At 37.4% G+C, this 20,377-nt stretch overlaps 1 protein-coding gene across 1 annotated transcript in view; it reads right to left on the bottom strand.

The window, feature by feature from the left end:
• Positions 1-20,377, bottom strand: part of LOC145996588 (receptor-type tyrosine-protein phosphatase S-like) — a 183,369-nt gene that overhangs the window by 11,248 nt on the left and 151,744 nt on the right. Inside the window, exons 30-35 of the mRNA XM_083133125.1 lie at positions 19,718-19,845; positions 17,546-17,681; positions 14,751-14,900; positions 12,810-12,900; positions 4,495-4,706; positions 2,231-2,362 (exon numbers count right to left, since the gene is read on the bottom strand). Coding sequence (XP_082989251.1) covers positions 2,231-2,362; positions 4,495-4,706; positions 12,810-12,900; positions 14,751-14,900; positions 17,546-17,681; positions 19,718-19,845 — 849 coding nt within the window. The remainder of the gene's footprint in view (positions 1-2,230; positions 2,363-4,494; positions 4,707-12,809; positions 12,901-14,750; positions 14,901-17,545; positions 17,682-19,717; positions 19,846-20,377) is intronic.

Genomic DNA, 20,377 nt, shown 5'->3' with positions numbered 1-20,377 from the left:
TCGTCTGTATTTGATGTGGCAAAACTTCTGTATGATAAGTATACTACAATTTTATCTTGCTTTCCAGTCCTTCATGGTAAGGTGGCCGCGGTGGCTCAGTCGGTAACGCATCTGACTACCATACTAAAGGTCCCGGGTTCGATCCCCGGCCGGTTCAAATCTGGGAACTTTTCTAACGATGGAAGTGGCCCCGGCGCCCACCCAGCGTCGAATAACATGGGTACCTGTGGGAAACCCTGGGGGTTAAAGGCTGTCAGGGGCATGATGCTGATCACATCACCCCCACTCACGACCGGATCAAGAAAGTGTGGGGCGTTACCCCCACACCCCCTATACGCCTTCATGACGTGGTGCTATGCACAGGGGAGCACTTTACTTTTACTTTTTACATGGTAGAGTGGTTAGCACAATGGGCTATTACACAAGTGATACTGGGTTCAAATCCTGGCATCATCACTTATTCTCATTGTCACAATTAGTCTTAGTCAAAAGTGACAGAAAAGCAATGCTAGATAACAAAAATAAAATAAAATTAAATCTTTCCATAAGAGTGATTGTGAGTGAGCGAGTGAGTGAGTTATTGTGAGTGTGTGTGTGGGTGCGTGCGCATGGTGCAAGTGATATTAAATGTCATACTCACTTGTTTGAGACCCTGTGCTTCAGTTGGCCCCACACCAGATAAAAATATTTTTGTGTATGGTTTATTTCGAGTTATTGCTTTCAATTAAGCAACTAATCTGATTTTTCCTGACTTCATGTATTATTAAAATTATATTCTAAACAAAATACTACACAAAAATAGTGTTCAAAATTTAAATAAAAAATATTTAATATGCACTATAGAATGATATCATGAGGTGAAAATATTATTTTACGAGGAGAAGTCAGTAAATAGGATACAAACTGATGTAGGTTAGCTGATAATAATAGTGAGTAGTTTGTAATGGTTTCATTAGGTGGCAGCAAAATCCAGATTGATGATATTCATTTAACTGACTCTAGATAGCAGATGCACACATGGGTAGCTGTTTTAAAATGGTGACCGTGCTCGAGGTGTGTACATGAAGATTGCATGGGTGGAGGAGACGATTGAAGCTGACAGGCAAGTGACGATAGACAGCATAGCAACTGCAATAGGTTGGTTGTCCTCATGGTTTATTCTACAGTATAATGCATGATCGTTTTAATTTCCAGAAAGTGTGCACACCATGGCAGCAAACGTTTCACGGATGATGAAGATATTGAACGTGAGGTGCATCTGTGACTGTGGACAACAGCCCAAAGACTTTTATGCAGCAGGTTTTTGGGGGACTGATAAAGCAATCGGTTAAGTATATCAATGTTGGTGGAGATTATGTTGAAAATTAAAAAAAGTTTTCAAATCAGTATCTGACTTAAGATTTTTTACATAAACGTTTGTGATCTACTTACTGACTTATCCTCGTATATGAAACAATGTAAATTAACTACAGTGTCAAAATGCAATGAAAAGTAACAACAAAAAGAGAATTATGATAGATAGATTGATTGATTTGGTGTTTTAAGTCCCTTTTATGCACAGTAAGGCTAATCGGGACTGGACCTACAGTTTAAAGTGGGGTCCGAACCACTATATGCCTCCAATGGGTATCGAACCCGGAATCCCTTGATTACAAGGCAACGACGAGTTATGATAGAAAATGTTATTGGACATGATTAAAAATTGCCACTTTAGTATGTAAAATAATACTTTGATATTGAACACACTGAGTTTTGTAATTAAATATAATGAACGTCGCATCAGTGATGCATTGCAAATGAAAAAAAAAACAATAATTTAGAAACTTTTATTAGCTTCTCATATTGCTTGTTTCAACATATTTTGCTTATTGCTCTTAGATATTAATATGAAATATATAAATTAATTGTAACAATGTTAATGTTGTGATTATATAGGATACCTGCACTTCAGACTAAGCAACAAAAACCTCTATATATTAGACCTTGTAAAAATTTTGACTATAGGCTCCACATTCATTGTATGACCCAGACCCTGCACCCACCTAGGGCAGGTCCTGCCCTCAGAGGTAGTTTAGGGAACCCTGCAACTATCAATTAGAAAGGATATTCAATCAGAGATCACTCTTACCTTACTAATGCCATACAAGTTTCATAGAAAGAATTACTAGAAAATTTACAAATGACAGCCAGAAGAGAAACAATGAAAGTTATTTCTCAATAAGGTACTTACTGGATCTTCATTTGAAGATAATTTGAAAGAGGTCTTTACACTATCTACAAGAAGGACTTCACTGTTGTTCTCAATATTGACATTCCCTATGGTTTCAGAGGTACCTTGGCTTGGCCAAAATTTCTCAATATCCTGAAAAAGAGATATGTATAGTAACAATGTCAAGCTCATGGATTGTATGATATACTGTGTAGACTAGACAGATATATTTAATGCCCCTAAATGATTCATTCCTAATAAACAACTCTTGTCCTTTCCTATAAAGACATGAAGTAACACAATAAGGTTTGCAATAATTTTCAGAAAGGTTAACGCATCATACATAGGTATACATAAATGTGAACAATTAATCTACCAATGTCAATAAAATGCTGTGAATACTATTTATCAGGAGACGTTGAAGTATTACCCCATAAGAGTAGTGCTTGTATACTAATATAAAATTTACCAATACCAAAAACTGAAGGTGCAACAATATCAAGGATGCACTTAAAACAAGGAAGGGTTACATGATTTGTTTTTTCATGTGGTTATATTGTCAGTACTTGGGTGCATGCACCAGTGTTGAGAGCTGGGATTATATGCAGCAAAATATCCCTTCACTTCTTCCATACAATTTCTGAATTCAGTTATCAGAGTGTCTACCAGTCTGGAGAACCTGGAATTCCTTCAAAAGTCGCAGAATTTCCCATTTCTGGAAAAATCATGGAAATGTCAGGGAAAGATACTGTGTTTTTGGAAAAATCATAATTTTTGTAGTAGTGCACTTAAAGTAAGTTTTTGAAAAAATAAAAAAGGAGAAGCAATAAATTTGAAATTTGTTTTGGGCAAAATGTACTTCACTTTGGTATACTGAGCATTATTGGTAATTACAGTAGAAATTGTATACTAAACACTCTAGGAAAAGGGTTCATGTTTTGTACTATTTTCATCAAGAAATCTACTACAGTAAGTTGCTATTGGGATTTCCTTTCCAACTTTCTTGTTGCAAGTTTTTGGTTGTGTTTGTTAGATTTTAGAATTAATACAGGTTTTATTACTAAATTTTACTATAATTATGTATTATTTATGCTAAAATTGTTTGATTTTTTGTAAAAAAAAAAACCTATGTTAACTAAAACTCAATCCTGTCATTATCACTTTTACATGTGAAGCGAATATTCTAAATACTTGGTTAAGTGGGATTCTAAGTGTGGTGTTAGCTGGGGCTACGTTATGTCCTGGTTTTCCAGGACATGTCCTCTTTTTGGACCCTGAAATTTGCATCCTGGCGGGTTTTTACTTTCTGTTAAAATGTCCAGGTTTTTACTTTTATCCAATCATCATAGGTCAGAGATCACGAAGTTACAACTTTTCGAATCATTAAACGTCTGATGTTGGCAGTACTGGACAATGCGTTAAGCGTTAGTCGTTTGTTATTACAGTTTCAAGTTCCGGTCGATGTGATTTCCACATCATTCGTTTGTTCGTATTTCGAAGTGGAAGTTAGAGTTTGTGAACACGGTGTAAGCTACTAATATGCCTAACAGAAAGTGCAAGTTTACTAATGAGTTACAAGAAAAGTATTCATGTTTTAGATGTGGTAGAGACGATTTTGAAGGCGAGTGTATGGTTTGTAAACCCGGTGGCAAACAAAGGAGGGCTAGACTTGCAAGCACACATGGAGTGCGAAAAGCACAAAAGAGCCGTCATCTACAAAACTGACTCAGTTTTTCACGAAATCTGGCAGTGAACATGAAGTTAAAATAACATAATTTTATTTAATGGTGATAAATTGTGTGATTTATGTAATGTTTTCATGTTTGTGAATAAATTGATGGTGTGTGTGGCTTTCGAAGAAAATTTCCTCTTTTTAGCATTTCAAAATATGGTAGCCCTTTGTTAGCTAAAATGTAGTGATCTTCTGATACACATGTTTAACTGTTATAAAGGGTGTAGCCTGGAAAAATTTGGTTCTTGCTCTGGAAAACCTGTTAAAGTCAGAGAATTTTGTTTTTATAAAATTGTAGACATCCTGAGTTATACTGCACATGACCTGCATTGATCTCAAACCACAGATCAGATGAACATAGTGCCAGTCATGAAAATGTGATAAGTTTCTTATCCCTTTTCTTCCCTGTAATTTATTCATTAATCTCTAGAAGCAATCAAGGTTTGCATTGCATGACTTTTGAAACTCTTTGCATAAAATGTCATGAATGTACCTAGGTATGCACACAGAGTTACAAGCGTCAGCCATAAATAAATCCACTGAAACAACTTACAGGATTTGATCCATCAACTTCATTTAAGAGAACAATCAGTGACGATTCTCTTTCCAGAATCATTCTCCAGAAATCAGCCACTGTTCCTCTAAGAGGAATTTGTGTGGCAATAAATTGGTTCTTCATGCGAAAGCCGTCCACATACACAGCATTGATGTAAGTGGAATCAGGATCGTCTTCCACTTGACTAAGATACACTCGTCCATGAGTTTCTGCAAGAGACAAAAGAGTTAAGAGAAATAAAAGTTACATCACAGCCTGGTTTGGCCACATTTAATAACTTTTTACTACAAATGGGTAAGAGTAAGTATAATATCATGGCGCAACAGCATGTGAGGGTCAAGGTCTACCTACCAACTGCCAGTCTCGCTCCCACCTGCATGGGAGATCATCCGACATGTTACAGGGTGATGTGTGGTCAGCACAACAAACCTCTAGTCATTGTTTTAGGTTTCCATGACCATACCCATTTGTAGCTCTCGATTTCCTCATTATGGTTGGTGGCCATTGGTCCCCATACACTGTCTGAAAAGCTGTTACACTTCCCCCTAGGAGACTCAAACCTGCACACGTCTTATAGCTGGAGGCATCCAAGCATGACATCTTTGACTGCACAGCCACAGTGAGAGACAGAATTTAGTAATACTGTGTAACTTATACCAGGAGCGACTCAAGATAAAATTTTCAACCCAAAAAAGGTGGATTTCTGGTTCCCCTCTACTTTCCACCCTGGCATCCAAAACTTTCTTCCCTGATCCTCTTACTTTCACCTTCCTCCAGTAAAAGACATAACCATGTTCTATATTTACGGTTTCAAAAAGAAAGAAAAACAATAGCCTTATATTTTAGACACTTCAAGTTTTACTGTTAAAGAACTTGTTTATTGTAGGTATTTATATGATATCAAAATTACAGTAATCACTTACCTTAAATTGCTACACGATTTTGCAATATATTTATTTATGTTATGCAACAGTAATTTCAATTAATTATTGTCAACAATAAATCCAACCCTTTTTAAAATACATAGCCACACTTATATACTCAAAACCATAGGCGCCGACTCCATGGGGCTTGGGTTGCCTCAAGCCCCCCCAATGTTAACGATGTGGGGGCAGGGCCCCCCCAAATTAATTTTGCTTAAGAAGATCTAATATATTATTTTGCTTCTCTTCTAAAGTTTACTCTGACTTGTGCCACATGAACTTAACTTTAAATACACATTTGAAATGTTCTAGACCATCAACTTTGGGGGGCTATGACCGGAGACGGCAAAACACATAAATTATTACTATATACCAAGTATATAATTATGAGTATTGTTAACATTTTTACTATAAAGAGTTTCAAAATAACGAGGTGATATGACAATTATACCAGTATGTTGTTTAGTGAATTCTGAACAATTTGAGGTCATAAAGATGACTTTCAGGCAATATTGATATGTACGATATTTAGTTATCCTCGAAATCTCTTCCTCTAGCCCAAAGAATAAGGGGAAAATAATTCTAGTCTTTGAGTTTATTTAACACTGGCTTGTAGTAAAGTACTCAATCAAAGCTTATGAAAATCTGTATTGAGAAAGCGGAAACGGCTATGATCAAAGGCATTATTGCTAAAGCACGGTGAACACATTTGAATGAAAAATGATATGCCATTATTTGTTGTGCTTATCCGCAGAGAACTGCAACACTTAGTAGGCAGGGTGGGGTTTGATGTTTCAATCTAAAAAATATACCGCCGGTTGCAAAGCTAGTGTTTCAATAATAAAATCGCTTCCACCATTCATCCCATGCCCACTGAGAACCGACTTTTGTGCATTGCATGATATCTACGAGAACGTACTGGCACAACTGACTGATCGTTCTCTCATTTAGAACGCACAGTGCATTTTGGTGCATTGGTTTTCGGACGTGTTTCTTGCTTTCGTGATGGATAAATATATTGTGAAAAAGCCACGCTTGGTATTGCCTGAGGATAAGAAGGCAGAAGCCTCCCCGGCTCTTCCCACGTTGTCAACTTCGACCTCCACTGCGAGCGGCTCAGAATCAGGTAAGAAGACGTTTACTAGTAAGGGTAGGACGTTTCAAAAATCATGGATGGCTTCATTCGCCTGGATGCAATGGGATGCCTCCATTGACAAGGTGTTTTGCAAGACATGCAAAGAAACAGACGCCAATGGACTACTATGATTTAGCACTAAGAAGAAGGATGTTTTTTTATTTCTGTTGGGTTTTGTAACTGGAAAATGCCCCTTGAAAAATTTTGGGAACATGAAAATACCAAAGCCCATAAGGAAGGTTTAATGAAGCTGGCGACTTTCTCCAAACCAAGTGTAGCAGTACAGTTAAACGAGCAGTTGAACAGTGACATGAAGAATGCACGCTCGGCGCTTATGGCTATTTTCACAACGTTCAAATTCCTTTGTCACCAGGGATTAGCAATCCGTGGACATGAAGACCTAAGTTCAAATTTTCAGCAGCTGCTGCACTTACGAAAAGACGATGTGCATGAACTAGGGGAGTGGATGGGATGTTCGGGCTACAGATGGCTCTCACATGACATTCAGAACGAGATAATTGATATATTAGGGAGATCTGTTTTGCGCTCCATTGTAGCAGATATTAAAAGTAGGGAATATTTTGTTATTATGGTTGATGAAACTTGTGACATATCCATCTGTGAACAATTAACATTCTGCATTCGAACTGTGAATGAAAATTTTGATATTTTTGAGGAATTCATGGGCTTTTACGAGATTCCGAACACTGAGGCCAAAACTCTTTTTGATGTTGTAAAAGACATTCTGGTGCATTTGGACTTGCCCATACAGAATCTGAGGGGACAGTGTTACGATGGTGCCTCTTGTATGCAGGGTAGATTTAAAGGGCTGCAAAAGTTAGTTACAGATCTGCAGCCACAGGCTATTTATGTGCATTGTGCAGCTCAAGCTTGAACTTGGCAGTTGAGGACAGCTTGCATCACCTTTCCTGTATCAGAGACATAATGAATTTAGCCAACGACTTGTTAAAGACTGTTAGGGAATCCCCTAAAAGAATGCAAATATTTAGGAATATTATTGATGTGAACGAGAAGACTGGCCATACTGGACTGCGACCACTTTTCCCTCATCGGTGGATGTTGAGAGCCTCCAGTATCCAACAGATCTTAAAGAACTATGAAAACCTTCTCAATTTTTTGAGAAATTTTCTGAAGAAGATTCTACTGACGCAGCATCAAAATGTGCTGGATACCTGGAGACAATGCTTCACTTCAAGACATTTTTCTTTCTCTCCCTCTACTGCCATGTGATGGGTCCAATAGAAGAGGTAAACTGTAAGATTCAGTCTCCACGCATTGGTGCTACAGAAGTGGAATCAAAACTAAAATACTTGACTGACATCTTTCAAGAAAAGCGAATGGGTTTTGAACAGTTCAGGCAGAAATGCACAGGGGGCAAACCCAGCCTCGTTGATGATCCAGAATTGCCCCGGCAACGTCACGTTCCTAAGAGACTTGAAAATCCTGATGCTGCCAAACATCACAAGTTCTCCACTCCAAAAGAGTATTATAAATCAATATACACTGACGTGTGTGACACAGTAAAATCATGTGTTAAACAAAGATATGAATCTACAGGACTACAAAAAGTAACAGCCGTAGAGAAAGAATGCATCTCAGCTGTGAACAGTTGCACAACAAACTTTGAGCAAACACGAGAATTCTTTCGCCAATGTTTGGATGCTGATAGGCTCTCCTTACAACTGTCCATGCTTGGTGATATCGACAAACATAAGAAAGTTGTTCTAACTACCATGCGTGACATAAGGCAATTTCTTTTGGAAGACAGCACCCTCCAGGAGCTTGTGCCTGAAGTTGCCAAATTCATGATGCTCCTCCGCACTGTGCCAGTGACGACAGCCACAGCCGAAAGTTCATTGAGTGCTCTTCGCCGACTGAAGATATATATATTTAAGATCTACAATGGGACAGAAGAGACTAAGCAGCTTAGGGGTACTCCACATACATCAAACTGTGCTTGATAATTTGGACCTGAGACTGCTCGTTGATGAGTTCATAAAAGAATAACCCAGTGCGTAGAGCAACTTTTGCTTTATTTTGAAATCATGTACATATGTCTTTCTTGTGTATGTCACTTTATATCTTAGTGTACATGCTATGCATTTTGTTATTATTGTAAGATTACATTCAAAAAGTAAAATATTGTAGCAAGAACAAAAAAGTAAAACTATTTTCCTGCGATTTGTGTTAGCATTTATGTAGGTAATTAAATAAAACTGTTAAATATTGTAAATATTAGATATTTTTATGGGTACGTCAACAGTAAGGTTATTTGCACCCGTCACATGTCCTTTCTTTACAGGTCTGTTGGAGACATTAAAACACACCCATGCCCTCACTGGGACTCGAACCTGAGACCTCCGGATCAAAGCGAGTTGAGTCGACCACCCAACACGGTCAGCTACCGAGGCCGGCATAAAACTGTTAGGTTGGCCTCTTAATGCAAATACATAGTTTTCAATAAAAAATGTTAATTGTTATCTAAAAAACAAACGAGCAGACACAAAAACAAAGAGACTTTGAAACATTTTCTAAACGTTTTTCATGTTACATTTCATTTGCATGTGAAATATAATAGCTGCTTAAAAACTGCTATAAAAAGACATAATTTTAATTTTTAAAAAAGGTAGGGAGTGAGTAATTCATTCATTTATTTCAGTGATCAGAGCCCTCCCAATAATTTTGACAAGTCGGCGCCCCTGCTCAAAACTAATTTCATGATTAGCCAAAAGTGGCATCATGAGATATCAACCAATGTATGGAACTAGTAGCCAGCCACCCACCATCATGAGAAAATTGGGGAGCTATGGATGAGTAGTGTAACGTCATTATGGAAAACCCACAACAATGACTGCGGTTCATAGTTCTGACCACACATCGCCCTATAACTATTTGGATGATCGCCCACCTCTGCTGAGGCAAGTGGGAGTGAGTAGGAAGGTTTTGGGTCCTCAAAGACTGTTGCACTATGGGTTATTACCTAGTTACAAAGTTTAGACAGGGATGGCAACACAGTTGTCATGGTAACCCCGCAATTTTGTATCAAACAACAACCAGTATCATTGTGTGTTTGGCTGTGGTAGCGGAAAGGTGAATTTCACTGCGAGTTGAATGGAGTGGGGTGTATATAAGAACCGTGTGACAGTAATCGCACTGCACAAAGTTGGCGAATCACCATCAGAAATTTTCAACACCCTGAAAAAGCTGAATATATCAGCAGGATGTTCATGCATCTGACCATCAACAGATACTGTGGCACAGGAACAATTGGGCACCGCCCCAGGAAAGGTAAGACCTTGCAATGTAAGGAGCCAGAAGCTCGTGAAAGCAGTGGTGGCGTGGATTCGACAAATCCTGTCAGGAAATAAGCAGTGATGGCTCGAGAGCTGAATATTTCGAAAATGTTGATGTCGCATGTGTTCCGAAGTGACCTAAGACTCCGAGCTTATCGGCGAAGTACTGGTCACTTCCTCAATCAACAGCTTAAGGTCTGTAATGTTTGCGACTATTTTTACTCACAAAACCTTACATGCAAGTAAATTAAACGTCTTCCCCTGCTAAACACAAGACGTTCACTTTACGGCCGTCATATGGCACCCCAGTCGGACAGCTCCTTGCTGCCACCTAGTGGCGTGATTATGTATTAAGTCTGCTTGGAGTGAGACGTAAGTTTTTGAATATACTTCGGTCACAGGAATCGCACAGGCTACATCACTTTCACTGTACTCCAGCTTTCCGTGTCCAGCCGAGTCACGTACCTTGCAACTGTCTCTCTAAGCTGCCTTAACGTGAAGGCAGCCATTTGCATTGCAAAAAGGACCTCTTGCAATTGATCATGTGAAGTTAGGATTTTGGCAGTTAATTTAGTTATGGTACGTGAAGTTTCATGTTAGAAAAGCAATACAGGGTACGTAAATCTCCCTGTGAGTTTGGAACCAAAAGTGATTGTTAAGAACAGTTTAGAACTTACATTAATTTTCAAATGAATTTCTACAATTACGTAATTTCTGCAACATCCGTAATTTTGAACAAAAGCCTTTAAATTCTTGTACAAATGACGTTTGCGAATTAAAACAAATGAACAGTATCCAATAATCAAATAATCTTTCAACATTCTGTAGACTTGATTGAACTTAAATGTGTCTTTTCGTAGAAGACTACGAACTGAATTTTGAAAATTCATAATTTCGACTACATATTAAGTTTCAAGTAAGACAACATACCATGAATATTCTTATCCCTCCCTTTAGTAGCATTAGTATTATGCAGATCTGAATGCGAAGTTATTGTCACGCAAGATTTAATGAATGAGAGATAAAAATGTGTGGTAGGTAAAGAGTAAAAATTGAAATATAATCCTAGTTGATTTAAGAGCTAAATTAAACATTTATAATTGCCAGTTTTGTTGATGAAATACATGAAATAATGCATATGTTTTTGCATTTGAACCCAAGTATTGTGTAGGATTGTTTCTAGTCAAATCTCTAACAAATAGTGATATAAATGCTTACATATACATGCTGGTCGTGTGATATCTATTTAATGGTATGAAATATTGAATGTTAACGAAGGTTGTGTTTTGCCGTATTTTGGCTCTAATTGTTTTTGATATTTATGAAAGATTAAAAAAATGTTCCTGTTTACAGAGAATAAATTGCATGTTGATTGTTAAATGTATCTCTTGTTGCAATTTCATGAACTTTTTGCCTTATACCAGTCAAGTACAAGCATTAAAACTAGGTGCATGGGTCGCTCACAAGATAGATACTGACGTGTGGTTCACACGAAATATTAAATGTGCTTTTCTCACCAAATCTAGGTCAATCGCTACGAAAAAGAAACGAATAAATAATAACTACAAAAATTGATTTATGCAATGGTTAATTTAAGCAGAATTAGTCTATAATAATAGGTACGGTGTGCATGAAACATAATTCTATTATTTGTTTACAAGACAGGGAAACATTAAATTAACTAACTCTTTAGTAATGATTACAATAGAAAAGGCGTAACAGCTATTCACTGTCGGACCCTTTAAAGAGATAGGGCTTACCTCATGCTTTTCATTGATTTTCCTTGTAAACTCCTGGGATCTTATATGGAAAGTACATCGTAAATATGAACATTTGTGACTGCTCGACCGGGTTTTTACCAAATTGAGTCGTTGTTGCCAATTGCACGCTTCCCATTTAATTGTACTTTGGCTAACTTCAACCAAACCCAAATCAAGCATTACAGGTTCAGAGGGAGTAGAAAACAAAAAGACTCCTTCAGCATTATGCAAATGGTGGCCACAGGAGGATCCTTTTCACGGATGAAAAAATCTTCACAATTGAAGAGTCTTACAATCATCAAAATGACCGTGTTTATGCCTCAACATCCCAGGAAGCTCGTGAAAATATGCCACGGATCTTGAGAGGCCATCATCCCGCCTCAGCGATGGTTTGGTGGGGGGTTTCGTACGATGGCACAACTGACCTCCACTTCTGTAAACATGGTGTGAAAACAACTGCAAAAGTGTACCAAGCAACAGTGTTGGAGCCACTTGTGAAATCGTGGAGGTTCCAGCAGGACTCAGCACCGACCCACAAGGCAAAGACCACAGACGAGTGGCTTCAAAGGAATGTGCCTGATTTCATTGCTCTGGCTGATTGGCCCTCCAGCAGCCCCAACCTCAGCCCATTGGACTACAGGTTGTGGTCCACTTTGGAGGGCACGGTCTGTAGGAAGAGGCATCCAAACCTTGCGAGTCTCAAACGTTCTCTTGTGAAGGCAGTGGTGGACTTTCCCCTAGAGACCGTGCGTGCTGCGATTGATGACTGGCCTCAGAGACTTCGGGCCTGTGTGAAAGCCAGAGGTGGCCATTTTGAACAGTGATTGGTGCTCTGTGTTGACAAGACCTGTACCTTTGTAACATCCAAATATTAATACATTAGCTTGCTCACTGTGCCTGTAACACATCATGCTACGAGGCCAGGGGTCCTGGGTTCGAATCCCAGCCTCAGCATGGATGTTTGTAACTATGAATTCATCAATTTCATCACTTCATCACTCATCCCCATCTTTGCAAATTAGCCAAAAAGTGGCACAAAAGGCGAATTAAAAAAAAATCAATCAATCGATACTGTGCCTGTAGTTCATTATTAACTTTGTAACAGAATTTATGATATGACTAGGTATAAGAGAGAAGAGAAGAGAGAGTGAGTGAGTGAGTGAGTGTGTGTGTTTCTAACCTGGTACAATCTCCTGAAATCTGTTCTTCTCCTTTGACCATTCTGAGTTCACTTTCAAAACTTGGTCTCTCTTGCATTTGTCACGCAACCTCTGGAAAGGAAACACAAATCAGTTTTGGATACTCACACAGACTTCATACTTTGTAGTGTTTAAAAAACACAAATTATTCCATTTAGTTAGGGCTGTGCCGACATCACTTTGAATTGTTGAGATTTAGTCAAAATACTAATGTTGATAACTGCAACAATTTAAAATTATTTAGAATAACCATTTCACTCTACATGCATTATACCACATCATATTCATTCTTATTTTTAGTTATTGGGAGGGACATTATGCATAAAACACCAATATCTTATACATGCATATTTTTCTCAATTATTATTATATGAATACATTATATATTATATATTATATATATTATATACATTATATATTGATGAAGAAATGGGAGCATAAGAATCGAAATCTCCATTTGTTAAAACATTTCTCTGAATCTCGCTGGTTGAACACTCATTCACCCCAACTTCTACCAGATGCAGAGCCGAGTAATAAGAAATTTGCACTCGGTTCTGAACTGTCAGCAAGACAACGGCCCTTACCAACAGTGAGTGCACCTCCACTGTAACTTTCCACCAGCACCAGAGGTATCCCTAGTGAACAGTTGGAGATGCAAAGTCCACCACGTCATGATGAAATTCTGACAGATAAAAACCCCTGGAAATGGTAAATTGACACCTCATCATCTTCGACACCATCGATGCTGATTAACAAGACCACTCTGAGAGATCATAACATATCGAGGCAGCAACAAGAGTGCAGTGGTCTGGACTACAGGGAGCCAGAAACCAAGAACCCAGCCCAAGTCCGGAAAAGAAGCCACCAAATTTCCTGCCATCTCCTATCGCCATCAACATTTAGGCCAGTGGTCTCTCCATCATCTTCCGCCATCTTCGTCCAACCATTACTGATGCCAGTAGCCAAGGACCAAATCATCGAGCAAGGGGTGAGTAGCATTCAACCAACTAAGGCTCCCAATATCCTTCGTCCACACCATTCAGAGTAGAGGTTGTCCAACGAGACCCAAATTGAAATCTTAACTTTCTTTAACTGAGCTACGTCCTGGTGTGACTTGATCTCATACATAACCCGACATCATACTACAATATATCTTACGTGACTGCTTAGTCAGGTTATTGCATATATGCGAACACACACACACACACACACACACACACACACACACACACACACACACATATATATATATATATATATATATATATATATATATATATATAATATGTTATTAGAATATACATATCATAACAATGTTTTAAATTGAAACTGGTAGAGATTGAATACTTAAGAAATGGTCAGTTTGATATCAGATAACCATTGAGGCCCATGAGTGTGACATTGGTAAGAGTGATGTTAAAAATTTAAAATACTTTCAATCATCATTTACATTATTTGCAATTTTTTTCTAATTGTCTCCCCAGTGATGCAGTGGTAACATTATTCCATTGTTATCAATGGGTCCAAGGATACCTGGACCACTTCAGATTCCATTTTAAACTGTAGGTCCAGTGCCGATTAACCTTTCCATGCATAAAGTGGATTTAAACAAAAAGTCAAAAAACATTTTTTTCCAATTTTATGGTGACCCATGTATCATTGAAATTTTTATTTACATTATTAACTAAAATATACTACATTTCAAAGTTTTATACAATCTCAACTGATCGCAAATATGATAATAATAATAATTAAGGGTTTGGCAATTTTGACCTTTAATTGAACATATTTTAAGAACCCAGTCTCTGGCACCATGCGCGACCGATGACGTATTTTTTTTCTTGCATGACCCACAAAGGGTACATAAAAGCATTAACCAAATTTATTATCATTAAATCAAAATTCTATTTAAAAATACGCACAAGGAACTGTCGCTCAAGTTCACTGCAACCCGTCACACTGTTTCTCTTCTTAAGGTCTGCAAACCTTTGCATTAAATCACGACATGGGATGCTTGAGTTCTCTCCTTGCAAGCATTCTAAGAGGACTAGGTGGACCAGCTTGTACTGCTCCTGGAAGAAAATACACAAAAAATCATAATCTTTACCATCCAAGTATATATTGTGTACTATTGTAACATTTTTCACCCAATAACATAAAATAACTGTGAATTTTGTAGATATCAATGCATAAGCAATTTACTTAAAATTATGAATGGGACAGATTAATCGATACTATATGAGACAATACCATATCAGTTTTATGGTTTATCAGCAAAATTGTAGACACTGTTACCAATCTGATATTACTACAAAACATTTGTTATCAAGGCAATGTTCTGTCGGGGTGTAAGGGGTGCTCCTTCCAAGTAGTGCACCCAATAGTCAACCTCACTTCCACGTTGTACACCCTGGACTGCAGACTAACGAGGCTCTGGTGACTGGCCCCATAACCAGTATAATTTTGTTTGTGTTGTTCTGTGTTTTGTCCTTGTGTGTGTGTGCTGAGTGCTCCTTTACAGCCTCAGTTTTTAACGAAAGTCAGAAGATTTTAATATTTTATGATTTTAGTTATGCAATGTTAAGAGTTGTTCTGTGTAACGATAAGGGGCTGAACCCCGTATAATGTGACGGGTGCAAAATAGGCTTAGTGCTGACGGACCCACAATTTTAAATTCAAATTCAAATTCAAAAATTCAAACAGCAATGTTCTGTCATTCTTATAAAAGAAATTTCTAATATACAAATTCCTTTATTAAGTCAAAGGCCATCATGGAAATAAAATAATATAATTAACGAAGTGAATGAATCACTCAGGTTCTTAATTAATTCATTGCAATTTAATATCCAGTGAATAAAAAAACAGATATTGCTATTTGTAAATTTTATGAGTCCTTTATCAGCATCTGAAAAAATTTCATAACAGTCCATTCTCATTTAAAATCTTTAATTTATTAATTTATGAAATATTATGAACATATATCCAACTGTTCTGAACTGAATCACCACTCCAATTTATAACATATCACAATCATTATTAGCATCAACCGATAATGAAAGAAAACTTTGAGCCTGCTCTTGTTCCTCTTAACCTCTTGACTACCACTACGTACGGCCCGTACGTAACTGGTACTATTGGCCGAAAAGGAATATTCTTGCATGGTAATGGCCAAGAAAATGCACAAATGCCTCTGGTCGGGAAGGACCGAAGTCTACATGTTGCTGTGACATCATTTGAGCACATGACTATCGCTAGCAACGAGCAAAGCATACTCGTTATGCAATCTGTTGCTGAAAGTACGTAACCGTGCTATTGAGCATCCTTTCAGTGATGCACATGAGAATCTGTCGCATGTTAAAGAAGAATTATATGAATAATAGAGTTAAGAATAAATAATTGATTGATAAATTTAGTTTATTTTACTTGGCTTGAAGGGATGCTCACAAAGAACACCTATGCCCAGGTGGGGATTTGAACCTGGGGCTCCTGTCATCGTAGCGTGCTGTTATAACCAATCCACCATGGAGGTCAGCATTAAAAAGAAATAAATACTAAGTGACGATAGGAGGTCAGCATTAAAAAGAAAAAATACTAAGTGACGATCATGTGTGATCCATTTCTTTAATGCGAGAAACATTTACGAGACTGTTATTGAAATAACAAGGTCGTGGGATTCTGCTCTCTATCTACAGGCTGGGATTCAAGAGGTTAATGAAGAATTTTGCCATTTTTCATATTCTAAAATCTAAGGAAGAGTTAACTTGTTACTGGCCTCATGTTCATCATATTTCTACACGTGACTCTTATCAAACAGCACCATGTACATGGTTTTAGATGCACAACAAAATTAACTGTTGATGCTATGTTCTTCACTTGCCATCAATTGTTGTGTTTAGTAAAATTGATGTTTTCTAACCATGTACAAGCACAAAATTTATATTATGACAGTAAAAAACTTCTTACGTCACGTGCTGGCAACATACTTCTTAAAAACAACACCAAATGCACAAACAACACAATAAAAAACAATTTAAGAGTTTGTCTAAACTTTCGATTCCATATTCGACTAGTGCCAGCAGAAACTCAACCGCATTCCCTCCGCCATCTCTCGACCAGCCCTGATGATCATCCCAAGATGGAATCAAAACTCATAAAGTGTTTCTTATTGTGCTGTTTGTGTCTTACAATTTTTAACGAAAATATATATATTATAACTATCAAACACTAGTTGGAAATACTTTAGACCAAATTTGCAAAAGTACAGCATGCTATGATGCCATGTATCCCAGGTTTAAACCATGGCCTGGCCATGGCTATTCTTTGCATGTATCCCTCATAAATATCATCATATCATCACTCATCCTCATCGTCATGATTAGTCAAAAGTGGCAGGAAAGCAAAGTAAAAAACAAAACCAATCAAATTCGTAAAATGGCACTATAGTGATACCCATAAACTTTTACTCGTATTATGGCAGTCAATGTATTATTTTATTGTGCTCTAACATTTCAGAAAGAGTGTCTTGTAACATATCTGGCCTTCTTCAATCCCTGAAGATGAGAGCAACATTAACTCTCAAAAGAGCTCTTCTTCATCATTTGCTGACAGAAAAGCTTCATCTTTTGAATTTAAGCTCTGAACAAAGAAACAAAGAAAACGAACTTAACAAATAATGCCATCAGAAATCTACTATATAATTTTTATTTCATACACTTACAAAATTGTCCACCATGTTGGCTCTCTGCTCCCTCATTATTTGCTGCAAACCAAGAATATCCACGAGGCCCTCCTCGGCAGCCATTCTGAGGCAAGCGTCTGCCAGAATGATCGTCCCAGTCCTTCCTACACCAGCACTGAAGGAGTGAGAAAAATCATAGTGATTCATTTGGACACATCTATAAAGGAAGATCGTCCACATGAAAATGAGACTTTTGTTTTTCTTTTCGATACATCCGCTACACATAGTCACCTGGTCAGATCGAGCAAATGTTCCAGCGTGCCAATAGATTGTGGATACACTGCATGGTTAGTTGTGGAAGTAATTTTCAACAGCATCCCAGACTTCATCATTGTATCTTTGTAATTGTAGGTATAATAGCTCCCCGATGGTGCAGTGGTAGCGTTGTCGCCTTGTAATCAAGGGATCCTGGGTTCGATACCCGGTGGAGTCACGTAGTGCTTAGGATCCCACTTTAAACTGTAGGTCCAGTCCCGATTAGCCTTATTGTGCATAAAGTGGACTTAAAACACCAATTCAATCAATCAAATCAATCAATCAATGAATTGTAGGTATGTGTGAAATTCTTTAGTTTTAGTCATTCCTTCTATCTGTATTTATGTATAATTATATTATATGCCTTTTATATTTTCTGACAAGGGATAGGTGGTAGAGCAGCTTATGGGTGAACCTTGCTTGCTAAATAAAGGAATTCTTATTATTAATGTCCCAAAGATGTGATTGTTGCAAGGTGGCAATTTGGGGGGATAGGATTTTTGAAGAATTGTGGAAGCACCAAAAATCTTGGCACACTCCTGCCACATGCGGACATGAGTTGTCATGCAACAGAGTCATTCCATATAAAGTGAGCAGGGACCTCCGATGGTGTAGTGGTAATGTCGTCAACTTGCATTAAAGGGGTCCTGGGTTCGATACCTGGTGGTGGTACATAGTCGTTCAGATCCTACTTTAAACTGGGATGTCCCGACCATAACAGTGCATAAAACACAATTATCTCTTCATACATACAGCATGATAAAAAGTAATCAAGCATATCATCTAGTAGTAACGATCAGCAGTCTGGAATGTGCTTTTACGAATTTCACTTTGAAGTCGTAACCAACAAGAAACCTTGAAACGACCGTCAGGACATCAAGGCTCACTTTCTGTGCAATGGCTGAACATCATAAACTAATTCTCATACACATCCTTCATCTAATGATAGATTTCAGCTCAGCCAACATCTTCCACTCGCTGGACATGTTTGGACGAATCCATGTCATGACAATACATAGTCAACCTGCTTCAGCACATTCAAACAGAAAACTAACACTTTCCGATTGTTACCGCTTGTATCTTGACATACAATGTTATTTACCAGCATAAATGCAAAGCATTGTGTATTTAAACAACATTGCTAATGCAAGAGTCTCACTTTTATTTGGGCAAACCTTATATTTTAATAAAATAAATAAATATATATATAAATTGCAAGACCAATATAAAAACAAAAAAAATATGTAATATTATTCTATGTAATCTTGAAATGTACAGCAAGAAAAAAATGAAACACTACAAGAAGCTTTCCTATATATCACAAATTTCCCATTTGCATCTTTGCAGAAAGAATAATTTATACTAAAAAGTAAAACAATTCCACTATGAGACTCAGTGGAAGCACATAGTGGTTTGGATGCCATTTTCAACTGTATGTCCTGTCCCAATTAGCCTATCTGTGTATAAAGTGAACTTAAAATAAAAACTGAAACTCCACTGTGAGACTAGCTGCCTTAAAGCAACAGAAAAGTTCCTATCCTCATGGTTTGTATCCTTTGCACTGCGGTCACCCACAAATGATTAACATTGTCAAAGAATATTGGAAGTAACATTATTCTAGGTCTGTAATGTATGAATTTCCCCTCTTTCTATTTTATTTCTGGGTGCCTGTTTGATATTTTCAAAAGAGGCTTAAAGGATTTAAACACATGTAGTTCATATGCAAAATTAGAATTTATTTGGTTGGGATATAGGGAGAGCTGGAATTCAAGCTTCAATTCAAATACTAGCTAGAACTTTTCAATGATTAATATTCTGTGCTCAATTCCAACACTAATGTCTTAAAACATTCATATTTTCAAACTTTATCAATTAGGGATTACAAAGAAACCTTACCTGCAGTGCACCAGGATGGGTACATTTCCTGATGGAAGAACAAGCAACTTCTTCAGGAAAGTGGCCACAGACTGTGGGTACCATGGAACACCATGATCAGGCCATGATGTGAAATGAAGATGAGTAATCTGCAAGGCGAAATTGGAATTAGGTTGTTTTTTTTTTTCAATTAAAAAACTGTGTTTACCCAATATCAAAGATTCTGAAAAATCAGATACCTGATTTTACATTTTCCAGAACCCTAACATTCCCTCTTAGTTAGTCACATCAAATGCATTAATCTGGAAATACACTGCACTTGGAACCATTAATTTCAAGCAAAGAGGCTAGGATGACTACTGGAGTAGTTGCAGCTTCCCACTAATGAAACTCCACTTCCATGTCTTAATCTGATGAGACAAACAATAATAATAATAATAATAATAATAATATATCTTTATTGAGTCGGCGAGGTTCAGCATTCGCTGTTCTCCCACCTAACCCTTGTCAGAATACAGTCTACAGTTACAAAAGGTATATATATCCAATAAGAAAAAAGAAACAAAACCAAAAATAATAATAATAATAGTAAATAAGTAAGAAAGATGAAAGAAAAACGTATGGACAATTTGAAATCAAATAAGAACTGTAAAGATACAATTAATGAGTATATGTATACAC

The sequence above is a fragment of the Lepisma saccharinum genome, chromosome 12 (genome assembly GCF_977018435.1).
Source record: "Lepisma saccharinum chromosome 12, izLepSacc3.1, whole genome shotgun sequence".
Lineage (NCBI taxonomy): Eukaryota > Metazoa > Arthropoda > Insecta > Zygentoma > Lepismatidae > Lepisma > Lepisma saccharinum.
This window is presented reverse-complemented; position numbering and strand designations above follow the sequence as displayed.